This window comes from Melospiza melodia, chromosome 3 (genome assembly GCF_035770615.1).
Source record: "Melospiza melodia melodia isolate bMelMel2 chromosome 3, bMelMel2.pri, whole genome shotgun sequence".
Classification (NCBI taxonomy): Eukaryota; Metazoa; Chordata; class Aves; order Passeriformes; family Passerellidae; genus Melospiza; species Melospiza melodia.
In genome coordinates, this window is record NC_086196.1 from 36022790 (window position 1) to 36049648 (window position 26859).

The following is a 26859-nucleotide window of genomic DNA, read 5'->3' on the forward strand; positions in this document are numbered from 1 at the left end:
TGAAGGAAGTTCTGCAATGTTCTGGGTGCAGTAAAATGAAGAGAGCATATCAGTTCCTCATGGCTACAACTAAGCTTCTCAGAACAGACATTTAACTCAAGTCATTTGGCTGTAGGATGGAAATATTTTTTAATAATTTGTTCTGCACTATCATCCTTATCTTCATATCATCCTAAAATACCAAAGATATTCTTTCTTCTCCTACAGACAATCTATGCTTGGTCCATCTATTCACCTATACAAACCCACCTTCCCTTTTGTATTTTTTTCCTGCAGTTCAGTGTGTTCTACAATGGATGCAGAATGCAGCTAATAAAACTAATTTTCTTCAGCAATCTCCTCAACAATGTGATTTCCTTAACTCATACCTTTTTGGTATTTTGCCACTTTTGAATAAAAATATTTTAAAAACCCAAACAAACATCCTCTCCACAAATCTTTGGAATTTTCAATGGTTTCTGCCTTTTAAGATAACCTCTGCTTTCATACAGTTTATTACACTTGCTTTGCTTTGAGACTGCTCTCCTTATCTTAAATGGCTGACTCATCACACAGTATCACACAGTTGAGACTTCAAAAACCCTTTTGCAATTACCTTCCCCTAAAGCTCAAAAATATGGGGGAATCTATGCCATTTATTGGTTCAATAAAATTCTTGAAAGACATTGTCTTCTATATCTTCAGAGTCATCTGATGAGTTTACGCAGAGCTTGCAAATTCAGATCAGATTCTTAGAGTGAAAACTTACATCTACAGCTTCTAAATACCCAGCTGATAGCACAAATCATTTGATGAGTATGTTTGCAGATCACCTTTGTTTAAGGTCACAGAAACACAAGCCTACATATGCAGACCTTGAAGTTTAGTTAAAAGTCAAACTATCCTTTGAAGGTAAATATTGTCCACAGAAATTTAACCAGTCACTAAACCCAGTAGGAAACTGATGCTAAAGAAGTTGCCACTACACACTTAATTCCTCTGTGTTGGAATTTGTCCTTTCATTTTTTTTTGCCAGTTGCCCCTCAACTGAAGAGCCTAAACTCACCACTAGAGGTGGCAGACTTTTTGTAATGCCCTAATAGTATTTTCTGCATTCTTCAGGTTTCAGAGAAAAATGTAATACTGAGAACTTTACAGCAGCTATGAAGCCTAAATTATACCAGGCTAGCTAAAAAAAAAAAAAAAAAAAAAAAACAAAAACCACAGTTAAAAATGTATAGCATGCTATAAAAAATTCTTAAAGTACTGTACAAACTCAGTATTAATTTGTCTATTAAATTTTCTTGAGGTTTAATTTTTTTCAGTGCATATAGAAGATAGGGTTCTCTAACAGGACAGATTCTGACATTTTTAAATAGAGGAAAAGAGGCACAGTTACACTCAAGTCACAGAAAACAGTAATTTATGATCTGCTGTAGAAAGACCACACACCCACACCACACTATCCCAAAAAATAGGTCTTGTCTTTTTTTTTAAGAAGCCAATATCCAGAATAGGTGGTGCTTAGGACAAAGGAAACTAAGTTATTCCAGTCTGCAAGTTTTCACCAGTAGTATATTTGCTCACAGCTTTCCCAGCTCCATCCAACATTCGCTGTCTTTCGGTTTCATAGGCACTAAAAATAACTATAATCTGAAGAACAACCTCCTTCCAAGAAAACAAACAACAATCCAAACATAAATTCAACACAAATGTTATTTCCTTCTGATGTTTTTTGACGTGATTTCAAGTCCTTCATGAAAACAACGTATGGGTGGAGTACCACGGGGGCTGGAAGGGCCAGCTATGACCTCAGCTACAACTCTGGTTAAAGCAGGAGAAGGGTCAGTGCCTTTTCCACAGTTAAGTGTTTATGATCTGTGAGGCTCTTAAGCTCTTTATGGTGTGTTACTGCCCAGTATTTTTGTTTGGATGGGGTTTTTTTAATGATATGCCCATTACTATATGAGAGACACAGGGTGAATATAGAAATGTGTTCAGCCTGTTTATTTATCAGTCATAATTATGAATAAATACTAATCATAATAATTACAGAAAACCTGCAGGAAAAACGACAGGAAATCTGCAGTAACATGTATTTGGCTTCTGCCGGCATCTCTTGTATTTGATATGCTTATTACCATGTCTAGAGCATCTTTACTCCACAAATGTAAGAAAAGGTGGTCTGCCTTCCAAGCAGAGATGTTGTAAAGATAAATACCTTAAAAATTTGGAGAAACTTAAATAACATGGTAATGGGGATCATACAATTGCAATAAACTACTGCAAATCTTCTATGAATAGATTTCAGTTTCTTGCAAGCAGAGATCTACTTCCTAAAAAGGAATAAAAAGCTTTTTTCAGTTGGTTTTAATAGTTATTTAAATCATATCACAACACTTCTACATTTGTTGTGTTCAGGCTTTGCCAATTAGATGGCAATGACCTATGTATGTAGTCCATTAAGGACTATTCTTTTATGTTTGGGATGTAGTAAGCATTTTTGGTTTAGATAGTAATTTGATCAACTGGACCTGAAATATCTATATCTATTGCTTTACTATGTTTGTATTTGTGTTTTTACACATAGATTTACATGTTATCTCCAACTTTGCACTGCTAAAGAGATTAAATCCAGACTGAAGATCTGAAAGTGGCCACCAGAAGCCCAAGATATGTTGAAAGAAGTGTCCAAGGGCATAGTGTTCATATTGACAAGAGTTGTATCATATGTAAATTTCAATATTCAAGATGCTCTGAGCCCTGATTAGCAGAGGGTAAACATTCAAACACATCTTTTTCTGATTCCCATCCATACAAACTCTTTTCAACAATCAGGAATCAGCTCCTAAAACAGTGAGATCCAAAACATGAAGTCATACTTTCAAATCCTTTCTCCTCCAGTATGGTTTCATTATATGTTGAGTCTGGTTAAGTCTCATGTTCAGAGGTGCTGCCTTTGAACAGAGAAGCTACAGTTACTTCTGTAAGTTTACTTTACTGGTTAGGAAATCTTGACTTGCAAAATGCAAACTGCTTATCTGAGGAGGTAAGAGGAACTTATTCATTTGGACAACTTCCCTTTTTACATCCTCATGTGTTCCCTTTTCCACATACACATGCACGCACAATTCAATGTAAAATTAATCAATGTGATCGTATTTGCAACTGGTGAAGAGATTCCCTGTGCCCATTTTTACTCCACTTCACACTATTACAAGGTCACATGAGACACAGCATCACTCAGGACTGGATTCTGAAATTGTGTAGGCGATCAGCACAGAATCTACTGGCTTCACAATCATGATTTCTTTTGGTTTAGGTCAAAGTCTTATCTGGTGCACCCTGTGCTAAGTTCTCCAAAAGCGTCTCCCTCAGTCTGCCTAGCTCTTCCTCAAGGGCAACACACTGGCTTCAAGGTCTGAGTGTTTTCTTTAGAGCAAGAAAGAGGCTTGTGCTGAAGTCTGTATCTTCAATCTGTATTTGAGTCTCAGCTACAGAAAGAAATACAAATGTACACCTTCTCCTAATCTGGATGGTAAAATGGGTGAAGAAAAGGGAAACTAAAGAAATTAGATTATTAGATTATACATTATATCACTACCCAACAACTTAATCTGATTTTGTCTTTACTGGTCACAGTCAGTCCACACTGTGACTACAGAAACCTATTGAACTTAAAAATGTTAAGCTTTCTTTGCCATAGTGACTTTTTAGCACTAGGTTTATCTCAGTCTTATTCTGAAGGGGTTTTTTTTCCCTTTGGTTTTGCTTTTTCCTGTATGGGGAAGGAGACAATTTTCCCTGCAAATAAAACAGAGTTTTAAAAGGGTAAACCTGCCAAAGCAGCTTATGTCCTGCATTGCTGGCAATCAGCCACCAATTCTGTCCAGTCACAGGCCAAAAAAAAAAATAAATCTGGAGAACAGATGATCAGCATCCTGTAGCACTGATTTGAGACAGAGTGAAAGAGGTCATTTAAATGCAGCATATGGTTTAAGAGACAAGCTATTGAGTTGTATCTTTATTTCTCAGCATCTCAAGTTGATGCAAGAATAAAAATCTAGATGAAAGTGCCTATAAATTTTGAGGATAATATCTATCCATAAATCTGTACCAATAGCCACTGCACATTCTTAACTATATGCAAATCAGCTACTAACAAGCTTTTAATTCTTTCTAGTTCTGGAGCAAAAACACAAAAATTTTGAAATACAGATAACACTAAAATAAATTGTTCTCATCTAAGGCAGTTATTAGAAAAACATGTCATTAAACTGGAAGGTTTTAGAGTGTAAAGGAATTCAAGCAACAGATTTTAGTAAAAGAGGCCAGAGAACCAGAAGGTAACAACTGACCAGTAAGAAACTACTCTAATTTCAAGTCCTCAAGGCTTTAAATTATTTGGAAACTGAAGTAATCACCTACAAAATGAGATCCATTTATCAGGAAGAGAGAAGAAACCGAGGTAGTTCTTTATGAACCAAGGACAGTTCTTGCTGTTGCCAGGGCAAGTGTAAGAGAATGCTGCAGGATCAGGGAAGCACAGCTCAGCATCCACCTGTAATTAGCAAACAGCCAAATCCTGGCAGGGAGCAAGCAAGTAATGGTGGTATAGACATTCTGATTGTGCCCAGAACTAAAATTACTTATTCAGATGAAAGACATCTCTTTTTTTGCATGTACAGATTTTGAAACATGCTCTTTGACGTTAAGTGAGACTGAGAACAGTCCACAATCAATAACACAGCTGAAACTCTTGCCATGCTAATTTTTATGCTCAGAGATGTAAAGCAACTTCTCTCCTTTTTGTTTTCAAGGGAATGTTATTGCTCTTCTCAAAATCCAATCTTCTTTCTTCAGTTTTTAACATTTCTACCTATCAGGAGCCTGTATGTGTTCCTTTCACTTTCGTTTCTGTTTCACTTCTATGTGAATTGCTATGTGTTAGCCTTGTTCTGTTTCCTTGAAAATACATTATTCAAAGCCTTCAATCTAACTTTTTTAATGCTTTCCTTATATCTATGAGAGAGATAAATTTGTAATTTATCTTTCTCATAGATAGAAGGAAAGCATTACAAGATGTGTGTGTGTGTGTGTGTGTGTGTGTGTGTGTGTGTGTGTGTGTGTGTTCTGATTTCTGTGCCTTACAATCTGCTTTGGCAAAAAGAAGTAGCCAACTTTTGAGAATTTTGATCTATCAACTCCAATCTTTTCCTTCCTTACAAAGAAAATCCAATGTACATTTTCATGTAAGTCTTTATATATATTTTTTTCTTGCATTTCCTGTGACATTACTATAATTCAGCTTGATAGTTTTAAACTTAATCATAAGCCTGGGAGAATAACTTGAACAACTTAACTGCTGTCACTAATGTTATGTTAATAATTGATGTCACTGAACATAGATTCCAGGTTTGGTCTCATTTAAAATACATATCTCCTGGAAATTAACATTCCAGTTGGAGAACCCTCATTGTATTGTCATACTTTAAATAGCTGCACATTTGCAGCCCTGAGGTTTGGCATTTTAACTACAGCAAGAATAATTTCTTTTAAAGTACTGCAGCCTGTAAAACTTTGAAGATTGGTTACTAGCATATAGTAATGCAGAACACATATAATAATATTATATATAATAATGTAGAAAATGTGAAGAAAATACACTGGTGAAACTTACAGTGTGATTTCTCAAACACACTGCTGAAGATAAGATGTTAAGCCAAATTTTAAGGTACTTCCTATTCTTGATAACAGTAATTCAGCCCTTCACCAGGAACAACCAGCTATTAATAATAAACAAAAATAACTACTTGTAACTGCCAGTGGGTATATCTGGAGCTGATTCCTGTCAGTACAGAGACGTACACCTGATTTGTAGAAGCATTCTGGTACTGAAGCAGCACAGCAGTTTTAGGAATTGATTTATTCTTCCTGACTGCAGTAAAGGCCATGCTGCATGCTACACTTTCACAGGAGTTGGTGAGAATGAGACTTTTCTGTTTCATTCCAACCCAGCCACTGACACTATCTTTACTTCCCTCACAGGTTGAAATGTGCCACTTCACTACATATTTGGCATGCCTGTTTCTAAAGCCAACCAAAAACCAAACCAAACAGCCCAATAAAACCCCCGGCAACAAAAAAGCACCTTGATTAGTAAAGAATTAGCCCAATGGCACACCATTCTTTAATCTCATTCATAAATGGATGTATTTTCCTATTAAAAACTTATGACGTCTTACTGATAAAAACTAAGTGTAATTTTTCTTGTGCAGACAAAAGTGTGCCCAGGGAATACAGGATTTAGATGTGCTCAAGATCTCAAATACAAACACAGAGAGACAGTAAGCCTGAACTATTAGTCTCTTAGAAACCAGATGTAAACACAACCATTAGCTGTTCAGGACTCCTCTCATTTATTCAAATCACTTCTGGCAGCTGATCACACCTCCAGCTCTCTTACTAACCACACAGATGAAAAGGCAGGCTCAGGATTGTGAAAGAAGAAGAATTATGCAACAAGACTTTGTACAACATGTTCACCAAAGTGACCAAACAAAAGGCCATTCTGGAAAGCAAGACCAGGAGAGCAGATTATACAACTAAACTCCTTTCCACAATACAGAGCAATGCAGAAGCAGCAGGTTTTCTGCTCCTGAGAAAGTCACCCAGAAAAAAAAAAAATCAAAATGAGCTCCTGTCTCTTTGGAAAGCAGAAAGCAAAATCTTCACAGCAAGATTTAAGGCTTTTTATTCAAGAAAGATTTCATTCATTTGAATGAAAAAGCAGCAATCAATACAAAGCTTTCAATACAGGTGTAGTTTTTTAGTAGGATGAATATGTAAACAAGGTGGTCATATGGCTTCACTTTTACTTAATGGAATAAAGAAAAAGTTAGTAGTTCCAAGATAGCCCATTGACTTTATCTTACAACTGCTGATAAACAAGAATTTAGATTTAGAAATATTAACTATGTTTAGGGTATTAAATAAATTTGCAAATTACAAACTTGTCATTTCTCAGTACTAATAAGAATCTCAATACAATCTCATTGAAGATTTTTTAAATTCCCTTTATTTGTTTGTCCATGAATTATAAAGAATTCAGGTCTTGGAAGCATAAGTAAGGCATCTAAAGAGGTATTAAAAATACACATCTTGCCTTTTTATGGCAATAACTATTTCCAGGTGCCCAAATGCCTTTTCAGATCTTATTCTTCCTGCAACATACAACTTCACAAAACAGCCAGAAATCCAGGTTAATTAGACTTGTGTCCTGTCTTATAAGTCTCAAACCAGTGTGTTTCATTACTGCAACTCACACCTGCTAATAAACATTTATGCCTGGAGACCTCTGATAACACAATGGCTTGGTCACTTTTTTTTTTCCCCACTGACTTGGAACTGATCATTGCATAGTCCCATCTCTGTCTCTCCTGTCCAAAAATCTGAGTTTTGGTTGATTTAAGAATCATCTCAGCACCACAGTCTGAGCTTCTGTGCCTATACACTCCAATGGGGGAATGCCGGCTGGAATATAAATTTGAGTGAAGGGCCCATTCCCAACACTTCTCTACTCATTTGGACGGGAGCTCAAGCTTTGTGACTTCCATTGAAAGGTACTTCTTGTCCTCACTGTGCCAAGGCACATCAGGTTCACCTGTGAGTGAATGGACTAGGAATGCCCAGGCTCCAAAACAGCACTCAGCTCCCAGTAGAGAAGGACTGGGCTGGTACAACTGGCTCATAACTGCTGTAATTGGTGATGCTGACTCTTGATTCTCTCCTGAAAAATAACATGATGTTTCTGCATTACCCAGTGGATGTTTCTGGAGTCAAAAGAGAAAATTCATCTGTATTATTTGTCTTGTACATGCCAGGAGCAGTTTGCAGCCTCAGAACTGGGAATGGCTGCACCACATGGACTTAGAAAAGCTTAGGGATGTCTTGGCAAATGAGACAATAGAAACCCTGGCCAAAAGAAACAGAATAAAGACACAGGTCTTTACACAGGCTCAACTGTAATAATTTACTTGAATTTCCTTGGGAGAATGAAAGCACAGTCCAAAAGTGAATTTACTACAAATTACCATAAATTCTTATAAACAGAAAATCTGAGAAAGAACAAAGAGCTCCATTCCTAAGTAGATTTTTTTTCTAATATATGTAAGTCAATAAAAGCAAGTAAATATTCTCCTTTGCTGCACTGGTTTGGCCACAAATCATGTTGAATACTGCTCTTGCATGTAGAGCTGGGGATTTTTTTCCCTTCCGAGACCGGAAAGCTAACAGTAATACTCTTCATGTACAATTGCTGTTGTAGTTCATTCCCTTCACCTTATGGAAAGAAGATTTTTTTCCTCTGTTTTAATGAGCTTAAGATAAAGTCTTTACAGAACAGCTGCTGCCTTGACAAGGTCTGTGGCTTTCTCGCAATAGCACCTTAAGTAAAGACTTAGGGGAAGTCCGCAGTGTAGTGAGGACACTGTGCCCACCCAGGCACACCGACGGTGACTCCCAAGCAAGCTGCCAGAGGTAGGACAGGCTAAGCAGTTATGGCAAGATACATGAGCTGGTCTCTAATAGTGAGGTGCAGAAAGCAAGGGAACATTTTACTACATTTGTACAGGCCTTTGGCATTTCTCTAAGGGGATGATGAATTTTCCCAGAATTATACTGGCACAGCTAAAGCTCGGTGATTTGGATAAACTAAATCTCAACTCTCGTTTAGCAGCAATGGCTATGTGGGTAAAAAGTGGTATTAAATGTTCTAGATGTATCTCTTATCTGGGTGAATACAAGAGTCTTCAGCTTAGAGATTTACAGGTTTTGCAGGGCTGTGTCACAAGCCTGACAGTGTTACAATGAGATTACATACATTCTCCATAGTTACTTAAACCAATGTACATCAGGGAAGGCATAATCCTCTTAAAAGTATAAAAGACTATGTAACAAATACTGAAAAGTAATTACACAAAATCTAGTGAAATTACAGTAAAAGAATCTTCACAAATCACATCTCTTAATATATTAATGTTTATGTTCCATGTCATGAAGCTCAGAAAGATATTTCACAGCCATCTCTGGTAACAGCAATGACTCCTCAGCAGGGAAAGCAAGAAAGGCAGATAAACCAGGGAGAGAGGGAGAGAAGGTTAAGGTATGAGCTCTTGGCCCCCAGGCCAAGCTGTGCAGGGGCTGAGCTGGAGCCCAAGAACTGTCCTCACTGTGCAGTAACTCAGCATTTCTCCTCCTCACCTGGAGGCTGCTTACCCTGAAACATCAAGCTGCTTTTCTGCTACTTCCCTAACCGTTCCGATATTGAATTACTGAGAACTTAATATAATCAGGATCTCTTCCAAAGTACAGGATGTAAGCTAGTTTTTTTAATGTTAGTCCCAGTTTCTTTACACCCCTTGTGCAAAGAACATTGTACATGAGTAGCCCCAACTTAAAGTCTATAAAGAATTAACTTACACCCCAAATTACTAGCAATCAGAATTTGAATTTTAAATATAGCTGTGAAATTAGCAGTCAGTTATAACTACTTGTAAAATGTAATAACATCTTTCAAACATCTCTTTTTAGTTCACCATGAAGACATCAATTCTAAAGAGCTAGAGAGGGGGGTTTTGGTGGGTTTTCTTTCTTCCCTTCTTGACTGCTGGATTCTTAATAAGTCATTGACACTTCCCTCATAAAGCTCCTTCTCATATTGGATGAAAGACAGAACAAGTAGCCTGTTTTCTTGCACCCAGTAATAGACGATTCCCCTGGATACATACAACTGCCAACTAAAAACCTCAGTGTGAGTCTAAAATTAGAACTCAGTGATATGAGTCACAAGGAGAAGCTTTGTGATAGAAATGAGGATATTTTTAAGCAAATGCAGTCTAAAGTGCAAAATAAAAATGGCATTCTATAAAAAAGTCTGTGGAATAAATTACGAGTAACTGTTACATGTTAATTTCCATTTATGTGTTTTTTCTACCTGCAAGTATATTCTTTAAAGTATATTATCATCCTGGTAAAGAAAGATGGTGAAGCTTTTAATTTCTACAAATGGGCAAAACATGATTACAACAAAATTGTAAAAAAAAAAACAAAAACTTTCTCATTGAAATATTTTGCCTTTATGTTACAGAAGTCTCTACATCAGCGTCAAAGCATGATCAGCAGTAGTTCATTTACAAAACTCTTTTAATCCCTATTAATTAGTAACAAGAGGCATGTCCTCCTGCATTTTTCAGTTCTTCTAGTATGAAAAAACAACAAATGTGGCATTCCAAGAGGGAGCCATTGTCATCACCATTATTTATGGTGATGACAATAAGCTATGTTCAAATTTAATAACACACCAAAATATATTGTAGGAAGGTATTACAGCACAGCTCTGAGGAAATGAAGTTTAATTTTTCAAGCCTGCAGTGTATATAATAGAAATAGGAAATCACAAACCAGAAAACTGATAAGTTGTCTAACCTGCATAAAAATATGTCATCAAAATATTTTGAATCTATTCTGCTTCTTGATACCCCCAACCCAAAGCTATTACTAAAATAACTGTCTAGCAGCCTGTCAAAATAGAGAGGGCACTCTCAAAAATAAACACTGCAATATTTTCCTTCTCAAAATCTCTATCTTCACTAAACCATCAAAAATGACACATAATTGTCCCTATTTAGACTTCCTGAAATATGTTTTTTCACACCAGTAACATATATGGCAGATGTTATTTTGAGACAAAATCTTAACTGAAAACAGTTTTTGAGCCTCAGATAACATTTTATCAAACCCAAAATTAAACAGCTGCAGTGTGGATGCCTACATACAAACTTGTCAAATCATAGTGAGAAGCACAGAGCTGAAGACAGTTCGTGTAAAACACAACTTGCCTGACATGTTTTGGATACACAGCATTTTAACCACTATCTCTTAAACTGTCCAAGGAAGATTTTCCTCTTGCATTTTGCCTCCTACATTTTGTGCAATGAATCTTGTCAGTGTTTTAATAGTAGCATAGGAGAAGAATTGCAATTTTTGAATTGTGTTTCTTCACATCCAAATGAAAGCAATCTCAGTGTGAGACACCACCACGTCAGCCATTTTCTGCCCTAAATATATACTTTATCTCAGATGAAAATTGGAAAAATATGTTCGTTTTTCCTTAAAAAGCAACTCAAATGCAAATATACATATACATATACATATACATATATATATATATATATGCAATTTATATCAACTGTGTGCTTATTCGTGCTTTGTGTTCTCATTGACTAACTAAATGGAAAGAGAAGAACAGATTGTTTTAACAACCTGTGGAAACAGTAATAATCAAAAGTAAAAGCAAGAAAAAAAAGTAATTAGGAATATGTTGACTTACATTGTTATTTTTGTGGTCAAAGCAGTAGAAAAATGTAAGCAAAGAGATGGCAACATTAACTTTAAATAAATTTCTAAAAATTTACTTTAAATCACTAACTTGAAATTTATTAATGATGAAAAACCATCTAAAAATAAGAATATAGGACCATGCCTCACTAAAATACATTCTGCATTTCACATACTGCCCCAGGACTGAGTTCTCATTGAAGAGAACACAAAGTGAAAGCTAACTGCAGTTAAAAAAAAAAAAAAAGCAGCATATGGTTTTTTCCACTGAGATACTTATTGCACCATATGTCAAAACAGTCTAACTATATGACAAAATATTCTAATATAACATGATGCCTAAATTCAGTTCATACTTTAGTCATTTGTACTACTAGTGAAATGTTTTGATCATATTCTTTCCCCCATGTTTTTGCAATACCTACAGATAGTTCAGAACTTCTCTCTACCAGGAATATATCAGATTATTACCATCACATACCTGGGTCAGAAAAAACTTACAGTGGATTCTCAGTGAACTTGTTTGCATATGCATAAACCAAAATTAAATACTTCTAAAATGATTATATTATCAAATATTAACTACTATTTTACTTGAATATCTCCAGATTCAGACTATCCTTTCACATGTTTTTGTTGTAGTAGATGAAAATACTGTTTTTACCCTTTAATGATCTTCTTTTCAGCTATGATGGTAGGGTTTTTTTCAGCGGTCTTAACCTTCACACATAAACCTCATATTTCAGGACTTTGCTCTGAAACAGCATTAACTTAAGTTTTCTCACACTGATAAAATAATAAAAAAGAGACTGAAATCCTGCATGATTTCCTCTTGTTAGGTAACATGTGGGCTGCAATGTTATTCAGATTCCCAATTCATCATTTAGATTTACTTGACCTTCGTATCATAGAGGTCATACCAGTCAATGGAGTCAAAAGTGCTTATTTTCCCTTAACACACTGCCAGTGAGTAATGGATTGCCTTAGAGACAAGATTTTCTCACTCAACAGACTAATAATTTACATTTAATTCAAGAAAAATCCAAGAAAGATTCAGGAAACAAACTGGGGCATTTTAGATAGTGAAAGACTGCAAGGCAAAAGCATCAGCACAACTACATGGAACCAGTACCTACAAGGAAACTGGACAGAAGGAAACCTTGACCAGAGCAGTGTTTGTAATACAGGGATAAAACTCAATTGTGCAAAGATGTGCAGCATGCCCTTCCAGGTCAAGCACACCTTTTCAATTTTGCTGACGTTTACAAATGTGATCTTGCACTATAGATTTTCCGACAATAAAATGGTAAACAGCACTGAAGGAGAGACACTGCCTTCTACCCAGGAGCTCACTTGGCCTCTACAAACCAAGTCCTAGACCTCAGGTCTAAGGTAAGAAGAAGAAGAGTGCTGGTGAAAACAAAGTTTGGAATGTGCATGCAGTGAAGCAAGGTACGTGTTAAATCACCTTAGCTTAATGTTAAACTGTGGCTCTTGGCACTGTTGACTTAGAGAAAAAAACAGAGGAAAACGCCAAAGGTACACATTAACAAAGAGCCTATCAGCTAAACAGAAAAAACCCATACTGTTTATTTAATGGCTGCTGGTATGGAAAAGAAATGCTAGGCTGTAAAAAAGGAAGGAAAAGAAGAGCCAAACTTAAGGTGAAGAGGATGGGGACAAAAAAGGAAGGACAGCCCAGGAGAAAAACAAACCCACAACATTCTGTGAACAGTGCTAATGTAAGGAAGGCATAAAACTGCAGAAGATGATAGCCATTTGTATGTACTTTTACATAAAATAAGGACTGGGCTTGAATCTTATTTGACCTGCCTGTTTGACCTCCACTTTCCTGGAGCGTATGAATTGTACTAGAATGATGCCTCCTTTCCAGCATGGTAAGTCTTCATGCATGATCATGTTGCTTGCTTTCCCACCTTTAATTTTTCCTACATCATTGTCTCTAAGTGACTTTACAAAACCCCAAAATACCCACAATCTAGAGTGAATTTAAGAGCCTAATAAGAACAGTGGTGCAATCCAGAAGAAATGAAAGATGGAAAATAATTTTTTATGGTTCTCTATCATTTGTAGAGGGTTTTTTAGGACAACAAATGTATTGCCCTTTAACATTATGTTGTTTAAATTGTTGTACTTTGTACACTTTAGAACTGGTTTTACTGCATGGAGTTAAAATGGATGAGTCTTAAAATATCAGTTATAGGACAGCAACCTTATTTGGGTGGCATATATGTTTAGATTCTAGTGCAGACTGAATTTTTGATGATTCAATAAAGAAAGGGAAAAATTGTCCTGTTTGATTAAATAGACCACGCAATAATGAACACAATGACACTTACAAAAGTCTTCACTCAGCACAGACTACTAAATGAGAAATTGGAAGGAAAAAATGCACAGAGGGACGAAAAAGTGGGAATGAGAAAAGCCTGCAGTAATAGTATGCTACAGTGACTGCTCAACATCACCTTACAAGCCACTAAGAACAAGTCAGCATAATGAAACAAGGTCCTGAGGAATGGGATAAATGAGGCATTTGTTTTTGGTTTTTTTTTCTTCAGGACAGCATGAGCATGACTGCAGTTAGCCTGTTAACAGTGCATACTAACAGAAAATATTTCATTTCATCATGGCAGAGACTGCAAATTAGTAAGAGATTTACCAGCCTGTTCCCCAGCACTCTTTGGTTTGATATTTGTAGCTAAGAAAGATGCTTTAAGAATCTTTAGCATACAGTTACAATGCCAATGAACTTGCACTTCCTGTAGGCTAAGGAGCAGTGCTTTTGTGCCAACTGGCTTTAATTCCCAGAGTAATCCAAAAACCAGTCCCAGGAATGTAACTCATATTGATGGTGTACACTAGTCCTGCCCAGGTTTTATGGATGCTTTTATAATATGAACAACTAGGAAGCCTAAGGTACTGCATGAAACCTAGAACTAGCAAGCTTATCATGGCTGTTTGCCCCAGGTGAATTTCTGAGCCAGCGACACAGGACGTTATTCAAAAACTCTGTATATGTACAGAATGCATTGCAAGCATCATAATTACCAAAGGGAAGTGACTGGAAATATTTATATTAAAAAACCCAAATAAACAAATTATAAAACCCAGCCAACACAGAATCAACTTTGTTTCTCTCTTGAAAGATTTTAGGAGAGCATATATAGTCGTGTTCACTAAAAGTGGGTACAGCAGATATTTCAGAACTGGTGTTGAGAATCCCAGTGAAGAGTGGCATTTTTCTGGTATTTCCTACGCTCTCCCACCGCAAGCACTCACTGGAAACCCGTGAGGCACATTTGAGAACAATGTGGAGGAGGGAGCACAGCTTGCTTTACCTCTCAGTGCTGATGAATTTCCAGCACTGACATCTTGCAGCACTGTCTAAGCAGTATCACTCCAGAAGAACTCTCCTGCCTCAGCTTACAGCCAGGTACAGAAAGAGGTGTTGTAAAGCACAACTGCTGCTCTGCACCGACTGAGGATCCCCCAAAGCAGTGCCATTCCTGCTATACCTTGAATGCTGTCGGTTCCACTCTCACCTTGAGCTGTGCACCGACTGCACCGACTCTGGGCTGCCACACAAACACGCCAAGAAATATCTCTGTGCTCCTATGCCCATCTACTCCAATTTCAGCTGACTGTAATTTCTGAAAGGTGGAGCAACCTCAATACACAAGGGCTTAGGTAGTCGCAGTGCAGACTGCCTGCTCATCCATAATGCAGAACTACAGACTAAAAAAAGATTTAGGCTCCAAGCACTCTAGCTTTGGCACAGGTGATTTATTGAAATAGTGCATCTGCAGCAAAACTCAGATCCCATCAATACCAAGATGAGCTGATTTCATATGAGAAGCAAATTATCCAGTTACAGGTACGACTTGAAATTAACATGCAATGCTAAATTTCCATTTAGTTCATATGTTTTCTTTTCAAATGTCTTCACTTCAGAATTCATGTAACTATTTTTGCTTAATTTCCAAAAATAAAATAATATAAAAAGATTATAGCAGACTGAACTATGTATTAGATTTCAGCAGAGCCAAATATATAAAAAATGAAGAAAAAGAGTAAAAAAACCCAAAATTCAAATGAACAGAACAGCCATTTTGTCAGCAACAGCTTTTCAGATGTTTAAAAAGTTAGCATATAACAGTCTGATAATTAATGGCCCCCACGCTCTGCAAATACCTTCTGTAGCATCCTTATACATTGCTTCAGAGTACCAGCCTGGATAATCCTCCCTGAACCGGCTCCCTGATGCTTTTCTTTTCAACATGTCCCCATAAACTTTGAGCACATTTCTCATGCATTTCTTCATATTCCTCAGAAGGTCTCATAATTCCTTCATATTCTTCAGAAGGTCTCACAGTTCCATAATTATTTCATTTCTTGCTTCAAGTCTCTCAGTATTTTTTTTCCTGGAATACCTACTAAGAACATGAGTTCATACAAATTTATGGTATCCTGTACACACTGTGATGTACACACACTGTGTCCCAAGCCCCCTGCCTGCTCTGTGGGCAAGGCAGCCTCACTGTGCCCTTGCACAGTCTCATTCAAATCTGCCTGGAGTGTCTTAGTCTAATGCTTAAACCATAAATCCTCTGAGCACAAAACTTCCTCACTCAATGCTTCTTGGCACTTTGAACAGCCATTGTCCAGCACTGGCTTAAGAATTAGCAGACATTAAGACAGAATGGGAACATATAGTAAATGCACAAATGTGCATGTTGGAACTCATGAAGTGCTGTAGCAGGCCTAAATAGAACAGACTCTTCCATTTATCTACTGAGGCTACATGGAAATCACTCATAGCTGGTGTCTGGGAAGCTAAGTTCAGATCTCCTGAACTGAAAAACACTAAATGGAAGGAAAACCCAGGAGGAGATTAAGCTTCCAGATTTAGAGGATGCAGAAGGGGGTATCAAAGGTTCCGTGCATACAAGCTTTTGTTGAAGTCAGCGGAAACTATTCCATAGAGGAAAGAAGGCCAGCGATTTATGATTGAATTTAAAAGTTAATAGGAGTGAAATCTACAGCAGCACTGACAATTTATTTCTAGTCAATATCATTATTTGAATTTAAGAAAAAATTCAAATGCAATCTTTTAGCAGCAGTTAGATGTAGAAGTTCTAAGAAAACACAACAAATTTATTTAGTAATGCTGTATTATAGGAACATAAAACCATAATGAATACTCAAAGAATATTGCAAAGACATTCTGTGATGTGTTATCTAAAAGGTCATCAACTTGAGGACTAATAATAAGCTCACTGAGCTATGAACTCTTCAATGCTTAACAATATAATAATTCACAGTCCTCACTGCTAAACTAATAAATATTAGTTTATCAGGATAAAATATCTACCAGATGACTTTGTAGGTGAGAAAAGGATGAATATCATTTCTATTCTCTTTTCTATGGGAAAACTGATACACACATCAAATAACCTGGGAGTAACAGAACTAAAACCAGTCTCATAAGTTTCAATTCTGTGTACTGTCCCATGGAGCCATGTTAATGTCAACTGCTTTAAGTATCACTGCTTATGCTATGCCAAAGGAGACATAATCACAGCCCTTTGGATATACTAGAAGTACATCCCATAGATCAGCTTAGAACAGTTGCTAAACTTCAGAGATATTGTTCTGACTGTTCAGTATAGTAGAAAATAGGAACTTGCATTTACAAGGGTGGGGCAGAGAGCACCAGCCCACGTCAGTCCCTTACCTTGAAGCCGCTGCATGACATTGGCAATGTCTCTAGATCTTGCCACCAGCCGGGATGAAGCCATGACCTCTCTGCAGCAAGTCCACTTCCCCTAACAGAATTCTCCCTCCAAGCTGTGAAGCTCAGTGGGATGAGGATCCTGGACAGTTTCCTTTTAGCGTTCAACCCTCAGCCGTGGCAGAGCATCCCCGGGCCAGTCAGACACCTCCAGTCCAACGCTGGCCCCCATAGGGCCGGGGCAAGGCAATGGTAAACAATCTCAACACCTGAGAAAAAAAGGACCAAAGTTTAGAGGAAACTTTTACCAGCTCTGAAAAAATAAGGAGTCTGAGTTTTAATGGCTATCTTAACAGGTAAAGGGTTTATGTTTTGGCAGTAGTGTACGCCCCAACCAGAAATATAATTAATGCTGAAAGCTTGCTTGGCAATCATCAGGCAGAATGAAGCTGCAAAAACAAATCATTAAACACAACTGGCAATGCACCAGACATCAATGCTTTCCTGAGTATGCTTGTGGATATTGCTTTAGAAATAATAAGAATATTATACTTATTAAAAGTAATACTGTAATACTTTTTTACATAGAGCCTATTAAGCTTAAAAGAGAAACAAAACCACTTGTAAAAATCCAAAAACTGTAAAACTCTCATTTTATTTCACTACTGTAGGAAGGAGCATGTAACAAAAAGCCATTGGTCAGGATAACTCCTAACTCCACTTGACAATGTGGTCTATTATGAAATATTGAGATTAATATACTTCATTATTAAAGTTGTATTTGTATTCTTTTTTTTTATAATGATGCTATCTTTTGTGCCATTTAACATCATAAGCTGTGAACTAGAACTGCTACATGAACACTGCTACAATTCTGCATCTATAATAAAAATCTATGTGACTATAAATCTGGTCTAAATATAACCTAATTAGATTCTTCAGATAATTCTATCGATAACTTCTTATCTTCTGAGGAACAAGTGCATGTATGTATGCAGTGATTTCCCTGATAAGAAATGTACAGACACCAAGAATAACTGGATTCATACCATACATTCTGGGTGCACCCCAAATTCAAGATGATATGCAGCTGATCAATATCACAGATGTGAGTGGGTTCATTTGTGTTGTGCACTTTCATCTCTTCCTGGCCCCAAGGTCTGTCAGAGAATAGAGTCCTCCATTATCAGCCAAGCCTTCAGGCTGCACAGCTTCAGGCACGATGAACTGTCCCAAAGGAGCTGTGTCAACATGTAAGGGCAGCCAGAGGAAATGACATTTCAACATTTCCTTTTCTAACCTTCAAACCATGCCTGACCCAAGGCACATCGTGCTTTCCCTCTTATTGATGTTTTTTATTGTATGTTTACTGCAGTCAACACACAATGCTACAGTTTACCTTGTATTTTAGAGACCTAAATGCTGCTCAGATCAGCAGCCCAAGGTGCCTTTAGATCAGTGGAGCTGAGGGAAGCACACTTCTGATGGGCCACAGGGCAGAACAGATTGCAGAGTCCACCAATGTCTTTGGGCTGTTCTCTTGCATGCCATGGCCCCCGTGGGGCTAATACCTTCTCCAGACACACTGCTGCTATTTTTACATATGTCTACACTTCCCATGACACCTGGATGCTCCTATATGTGCAGACACACATGTGTCTGCTCTTTCCTTCAAGGGCCTCCTCCCTCCCGTAGCCCTTCCCACCTTCCAGGCTTTGCCCCACACACTTCTTGGGGTGCACAGGGACTCGCCTATCAGCCACCCCTTCCCAAGCATGGAGGGGCACCCTGGCAGGAGCCTCATGCTTGTGCCAACCAGGTCCCCTGGCATTGCTAAATCCCTGCAGAGAGCATCAGCAACAGCACACCAAATAGCACCTGACTGAGAGGACGGGGAGCAGGAGGAGGATTTCTGTTTCTTGTGCTCACACATGACAGCTTGGTGAACTTTGCTTCCCCTGCAATATTTAAATGAAACATCAGCTTTCCTAACCTCATCCAAACCAGAATATTTGTAACACAGTGGGTTACATGTAGCCTTGTTTCTGCAGCAGTGGCGCTGCTAGCATTTTGAGCAATACTGTAAACTGGGTACAGCCACTTGTGCTAGCAAGCTGCTAGACTAATTTATGGGCAGGGATAAAGGGTATTAAAAATGCCTCATCTGATTGGGCTTTTGGCTAACAGCAGTAACAATACCAGAACACCAGTTTCACTCACACTGTGACAGAGCTGGCATAAATCAGCTGTATATGAGCAGATTTACAGGAGCTGTGGAACATGCTGATCCAAGTCCAAGTTGAGAGAGTCTGGAAAAGTGTTATGAAGATGTATGTTCAATATACTCATACAGCAGGCTGAGTCACTGTGCACAATAAATGGCAGACTTGCAATTAATAATTTATTTAGCTGATATTAAATTATATGCTGCATAAGAAGAATGTGAGCTTCTAAATATGGCTCCTCATTCAAAAGCTCCTTTGCAAGCAGTGGGAATTAACTCATTTAAAGGTGACACTAAGTTAGTACGGGTAGGAAGGAAAGATTCTCATGTGCCCAGTCACCTCCACAGGCACAAAACCACAGCGCAGAACACAGCAAAACAGGAGCAGAACAGATGAAACAAAGCTTCATGCACCCTTCTCACCTCTCTTTAGGCAATACCTGAAGTTTGACAGAACAAAAAATCCTATGTGGACAGTCACATATTCAATGTAATGTAGAACAGGATTTTTTCATGGCTTTTACAAATACTTAAAGCCATCAAGAAAATATTTTTTCCTGCTGAAAGATTACCTTTCTCAGATTTTAAGCATTAAAATCTTAATTATTTGCATAGTTGCTATACAAAGTAATTTTTAATAAATGGAATGACTTTAAATTTGTGTGTCAGACACGAAGATGTGTCTTCAGATGGATATGTTTTCAAAGTACACAGGTTTTTAATAAAGTGCATGGCTTAAATCTTATAACCCATCTCCTGAAATAAACCTGAAGCTAGCCCTGAATATGAGCTGTTCCCATTTTTAGCATTCAACAAGTGATTATTCATTATAAATTATTCTTTTGGTTTTTTTATCTGAATATACATGGAATCAACACACAAGAGTGAAACAGGGTTTGCATATAAATTAGCTAAATCCTTTGTTATGTTTGCCTCTTTTCTGGATTCAATGGAAAAAGTTACACTGACACCATTTTCTTATATTAATATACCAGTACTCTGGATTTAGATGAAAAGAGGAAACATGATCTTCACTCATATAAGAGCCATTAGGACTTACTAAACTGCAGTTTGCAATTCTCTGGATTATTTTGTTCCTCTCTTAAATGCCAGGAAAGTGAGACATCTGTGCTATGGAAGAAATAAGAAAAACACCGCATCTATTGTGGGTTAACTTTTTTGGGTCCCCTGTTTAATCCTCTTTTTCGCATTGTCCTCAGGGGAACTTTGAATTAGAAAAGATATTTACCTTTTATTGGTAAAACTAGAATACCATTGGCAAGACCAGATTGTAATTTATCTTTGAAAGTTTACAAAACATATTAAGGGCAAACAGACCTGCCTGTCAGCAGCGTGGTTCCAGAAAAACAAAGAGACATCCGCTAGGTGCAGACGGCATATGCAACGTGCAACAAGGGCTGAGGATAAACCCGACCAAGGAGAGGTAAACAATTCTCTGACTCCACTTCATGTTGTCAAAAATTGCAGATTACAGATGGGGTCCCACCAGTGGTTCCTTCCAATCTTAACCATTCTGTGATTCCCAGTACACCAGGCTGATGCCACATACAGGAGCCAGGAGAAGTAGCCACTGATGTGAAAGTATGGCTGTACTTGAAAATGCTGGTTTAGACTTCTATAAACTCCCATTATAGCACCAGAATACATAAAGAAACTCCAGATAAACAAGGAGAAACAAATAATAAACAAAGATATTGAAGAGAGCAAGAAATAGACAGGGACAGGCAGTGAAAGGATGTTTCTAATCTGGGACACTTCAAAAAGAGATATTTGAGAGGACAATAAACAGAGTAATAAATTCAAGGAAGTCCTGCAGCTAGAAGACATTTACAAATCAAATGTTACACAGATATAAGAAATACAGTGGAGTAACTAAAATAACCATAGCATATGAACTGAACAGAATCTCAGGAGCAATTGAAATAAGGTCAAGTGCTGGGGTGCCATTATGTACTAACAAAGAGGCAGACTTCCCTGGTAAGCAAGAGTTGCCGAGAACTGATAAAGAGAAAAAAAAATCCAGGAAAACTATTTCCAGGCCTGGTTTACTGCTGTAGTGCTAGAAGTCCACTTTGATCCACAGATTCTGTTTCTGAAACAGAAGAGGTCTTGGAAATGCTGTAGGTTGATAGACACTACTGGAACAGATGCAATTCTATGAGACAGCAGTGAGCCTCCTGCCAGTCAGGAATAAATGACTCACAGAAAGATAGGAACCAGAATTTTCTGGAGGTTATAATTGCGCTTTTAAACAGCAAATAGTCAGAAAAACAGCTGGTTTAGGTTGGCTGTTAGTTGTTAGTGGGAAGAAAATGCTAATCAATAGAAAATAGCTCCAACTAAGGAAGAGATTGACATTGTCCAAAATATTACAAGAATAATCCAAAGCGTTTGAGCAGGTCAGGAAATGATCTACAAACACAGTGCTTAAAAAATAAATATAAGGGAAATCAGCAGAGAGGTCAATTAGATTGAAAAGCACAGTGCCTCCCCTGTGAAGCAGGCTGGGACTTTCTTTAAATCCAAAGTCTAGCAGCTTTACACCTGTTCAGAACAGATGTAATTGGAAAAGCCATCACTCAGAAATAAGTGGGCAGAAACAGAGCCTGAGAAGTGAAGAGCGCTGCCATAGCGTGTGCCAAATACAGGCTTGGAGAGAGATGTGCTAAAAGACCATCTGAGAAATAAACACAGCAAGCAAATGCTTTTTAGCCACATAAGTAAAAAGAAAATAGAAAATAAGATCAGGGGAAGATTAATTTGCTTCAATTAGTATTATACTGATGTTTCCACTGAAGACATTTCTGATAGACAAAGGCTAGACAAAAAATTGAAGCAGCATCCCTTAAATAAACTTAAATAAAAAGTGGAAAAACTCAATAAAATTCATTCCAGGATACTGATAACCAGTAGATTACGTATTGAGAATGCATTTGTAAATTTATTTGAATAAATCTGTCAAGTTGCACTTGATGCCTACTGGATATATAAAATTCAGAGCTAGGATGAAGAAGTGGGGAAGAGTGATCCAGCAGGGTTCTTTTATTTTCCTCAGAGAAAATGCAGTATCTCCTCACTGATCTTTCAAAATCCAGGCCAGCAGAGGAGTCCCTTTGGTAATTTTTTCTGACAGCTGAACTGCAAGTTTGCAGTTGCTCACTTAAACCCAATGCAGCAGAAGTGTATCAGTGGATACTGGAACTTTCCCAAAGGCAATGGGACATAACTGTGCACCACATAAGATCATGGAAAATGCAATTTTGGCTCTGAAAGGTGTTTTTGATGGTTGAGTACCAACACTGTCAATCTGTGCTTCCTTTCTCTACTGACAAAAAAATGCATTGAAACAGGAACACTGAAACACAATGTTCTTTCTCACTGACCATCCAACCTCACACTGACTAAATGTGCAGCAACTACCTGGAGGTATTGAAATTTGTTTTTCTTGGGGAAAGTAGGGCAGCAGAGAGAGAGATTTAGATCCTTTCTGGAACTCCAGATTATTTTGGTTCATCTAGGTATCCTTAAGCATATTTTGGAGTTAAACAAAAGTTTCTCATTCTGCAGAAGCTTGAAGCTCTTGCAACAGCAATTAATTATTTGCAAGTTCAAGGTAATTTACACATCTGACATTCAAATCTGTGTCATATATGACATACAATCTTCTATGTTTTACCTACCATTGGACTCCAGTATTTAAAAAATATTTGTAGGATCCTAGTCATTCACATACCTATGTATGTATTTACATTTCAGCAAGTGAGCGTTTTATTATCTACTTTTTATTAGCATTTTTGTAAGATGGATGAAAATCCAATGGTGTAATTCTTGTCTTGAAAGCTGTAATTCCATTTGAACAGAAAATACAAACTGTTCTAGGAGAAAACAAAAGGCAGAGACTTGCTTTTTTTAAGAAAATTGGCAGAACATACATTTTTAGATACATGCAAAGAAAGGTCATTCAGACTTATTGATACAAAAAGTTAAAGACAGCCTTTACTAAACTAAAATTTAGTAATCCTGTTATTGAAATTGTGCAGGAATATATTACAGTCATATAGCTGCTGGTAATAGCAGGAGACTGGGATCAGTAGCTCATTACCTTCTACAAACACAGGATATAATCCTTGCCTAAAAGGGCTTACTATCTGCACGGACAAAGACAGAGTGAGATTAAGATCAGAGGTCACAATACACAAGCAAATAGGACAGAGTGAAGTTCACATCTGAAGTGTAAGCCAGTTAATGGTAGGAGAATTGCTCTGATTTTCTGGTTTAGCACTGATGGCACCTAGGAGTTCTGTGGCATAACATGACCTATAGCACAAGAGCATTGCAGAGGTACATCTGTGGGAGGAAAACTAAAGAAGGACCACTAAAATAGAAAACACTGAAGCATCTCAGGAAAGGGTGGGTCAAACCAAGTTTGAGATAAGCAAGTAAGCGTCAGCTCTTTGGTATTCCTGCACATCTCCCAAGCAAGAAACTTTGCTATACATGTAACTCGTAAGCAAGTTGTAGACAAATGCCAAATGAAGGCAAAAGCAGAAACCCCCTCTGCTTTTCCCTTTAAATTGTGCCTTTGGGTGAAACAAAGCCAAAAACCCATTCACTTCAGATGTACACCACTGCTGTTAGTTTTATGACCTCTAAGGAGACACAAGAACTCTAAAGTTTTGTCACTGGCTATGGTAAGGAGTAAGTATAAAAACAATTGTTTATGTTTGATATATGTACTTTCTCAGTAACTACTGCCAGTAGTTGATAAGAAAAGAATTGAGCCACAACTGACTTCCTTTAACACAGCATAGCTGAGGTGGGTTAATGGGGCGTCTTGTCTCAAGGGTGAATGTATGTACATTCCTCTTGGGACCAAAGCTCTGTGGACCCCCAGCAATCACTCTCACTGTGCTGGCCTTGAAAGGTTCATGCCTTGTTCAGTGCCTCACCCAGGAAGAGCCTCTTCATTGCCAAGAACTCTCACTCTTTCCCAAAATGTAACAGAGTGCTGTTCTTTCCCTATGCACCTCTGCCCTCTCTGATCCAGTATCAAAGTCAGTTTCTTTGAGCAGTGTGCTGACTGACAGGCTGTGTAACTCTGCATGGCTCCCATGAAGTTCTTAAAGTCCCAAAAAACCATCACTGAGGACTCTCATATTTAATAAAGAGAAAGTAATAGTGCATGAAGGCATATAGTTATTACAAGTTTCTTGTGTCTGTATTAATTACAGCAGTCCAAATCACTACTGAAACTTATTACAACAGCCTAAAGAAAAGATAGAATAAAATTTTTTAAAATCTCAAACATACTTGGATTCACCTGCAAAATATGTAAGCACTGGTATTTTATACTCAGCAACATGGAATTTCCATTGACTTATATTATTTCTGAAGGTAATATTAAACAAACAAGCCAAAGCAGACACTATGAACAGGAATTAAAGAAACAGGTGGGAAGTATAGAGATTATTCCTTCTACATTCACATCTAACAGGGTTTGCAAAGATGAGAATTTAATCATTGCAACACGCAGCACCACGCTCATTCTGGAGAGCTCCTTTCTCAGGGCAAAACATCCGTGTGAAACATTCCAAATGACAATGCCTGACTCTCACCAGAAAAGAAGTAACTCCAAAATTTTAACACTGCACCTCAGAAATCAGTTTTTTTTCATGTCATTCAGCACAGAACAAACATTTACTATAACAAACAAAAAGCCTTTCTGTTTACCAACCAAAATGATATTACACCCTATTTTTTTCCTGTCTGGTGGCAACATGTTAACATAGACCATCAGCATTTACAGCTTGGGAGCTGTTTAGTGTTGAAGTGCATGCAAGAATCACAAAAATATTTATCAGAGATCACGGGGAGCAGACAGTCCATCACTAGTACTACTACAGGAAAGCGTGTGCCTGTTAGGAGTCGTTCAACAGGCTCCGCACTACAAGAGTTCTGGCAGGCAGCCAGAAACACCACATACTATTTCCCTACACGCCACATAGGTATACATCCCTCACAGCCAGACGCACTGGAGTTTCCCTCACCATCACACAGACGATTTACATAAGTATTTCCTCATCAAATTCCAGTATCTGGTCTTTTGTAGCAGGTTACTAACACTCCTTACAAGCACTTCTCCTCAGCATGAACATGGTTGTCAAAATCCTAGTAACAACCTTGTCGGTGAGTATTTCAGCAGGTCTTACCTCCGAGGAGTTGCGACACGAGCCAGGGAACATACGGGCTGCACGCATCTCTGTGGCGGTGCACTTGTCCTTTTTGCACCATCACTGCGTGCAACCCAGGCTAAAACTGGCTTCCCGGGAGCGCCCATCAATAGAAACATTTCCTCTGGTTAACTACGTTTTGGCCTGCAGCGTGTGACTGAGCAGAAAACTGCCTATCTCTGCAACACACACGTACGTGCACTTCAGGAGGAGAACCGCCACAGCCCTCCGCCGGGTCTGTCCGCTCCGAAAGGGCAAAACCTCAAACCCACCCCGGAACACGGCCGAACTCCGCAACCACGGCGCGGAGTTTCGGATTCACCCCCAGACAGCTCCGCGCAGGGGGGCAGGAGGCGGCTGGGGGGCAGCCAGCAGAGGCTGCTGTCCCGTGGGACCCCCTTCTTCCCGGCCGCGCTCCAGACGCCGCCAGCCCCGGGATCCCCCGGCCCCGCCGCCGCTCCTTCCTTACCTCAGCCCCGCGCACCGCGCTGCTGCGCGCCTCGGAGCGCCCGGCGCAGCTGCCTGGTTACCGAGCGCAACGCGCCCGCCGCCCCGCCCCGCCCCGCCGGCCCGCGGCCAGGAAGCAGGTGCGGGGGTGGGGAGAGGGCGGGAGCGCGGTGCGTGTGCCGGGATGCGTGTGCCCGAGGCTGAGTGTGCCGGGATGCGTGTGCAGGGCTGCGTGTGCTGAGATGCGTGTGCAGGGCTGCGTGTGCCCGCGGTGCGTGTGCCGGGATGCGGATCCCGCCGGTGCCCGGGATGCGTGTGCCGTAGCCTTGCGGCGCTCCCGGAGCGCGGCCCCGCCGCCTGCGGGCTGCAGCCCGTGCCCCGGTGCCCGCCGTCCCTGCGCGCATCGCGGGGGGGCCGCGCCCCGCCCCGCCCCGCCGCCTGCGGGCTGCAGCAGCAGCGGCAAAGCCGGGGCAGCTTGTCCGGGGGCGGCCGCGTTGACCGCGGTGCCGCGGAGACGTAGGACAAGACACCGGCCTCACTCCCGAGTGCGTTCTGGCGAGTAGCCGGAATACTCCTGAGAACGACTGTATCGAGATGTCGTTGCTAATTACTATTACTAGTTATATTACTATTATTGTTATTATTATTGGTGCAATGTAGAGCGTGCTATAGGGCATTACCTTTGGCGTAGGCTCCAGAGCATCATCACGCATAAGGCAGAGAGCTGCACAAGCAAACTGGGACAGCAGCTCTTACATAACAGCAGCAGGACAGAAATATTCAAAGGAGCTGGCAAGACGGTCTGCCAC

The 26859-nt window shown here is 39.1% G+C and overlaps 1 protein-coding gene across 19 annotated transcripts in view; it reads right to left on the reverse strand.

Moving 5' to 3' along the window:
- The window catches only part of SYNE1 (spectrin repeat containing nuclear envelope protein 1), a 289695-nt gene extending 263552 nt beyond the window's left edge, over nucleotides 1-26143 (reverse strand). For 18 of the 19 annotated variants that reach the window (XM_063151313.1, XM_063151312.1, XM_063151296.1 and 15 more), the window contains exons 1-2: nucleotides 26073-26143; nucleotides 17132-17397 (exon numbers count right to left, since the gene is read on the reverse strand). In XM_063151313.1, the coding sequence (XP_063007383.1) occupies nucleotides 17132-17195 (64 nt within the window). In that variant the 5' untranslated portion in view covers nucleotides 17196-17397; nucleotides 26073-26143. Of the gene's footprint in view, nucleotides 1-17131; nucleotides 17398-19348; nucleotides 19440-26072 lie in introns of those variants that run through there. The other variant, XM_063151293.1, reaches the window with a different exon arrangement.
- Between the last annotated feature and the right edge of the window lie 716 nt (nucleotides 26144-26859).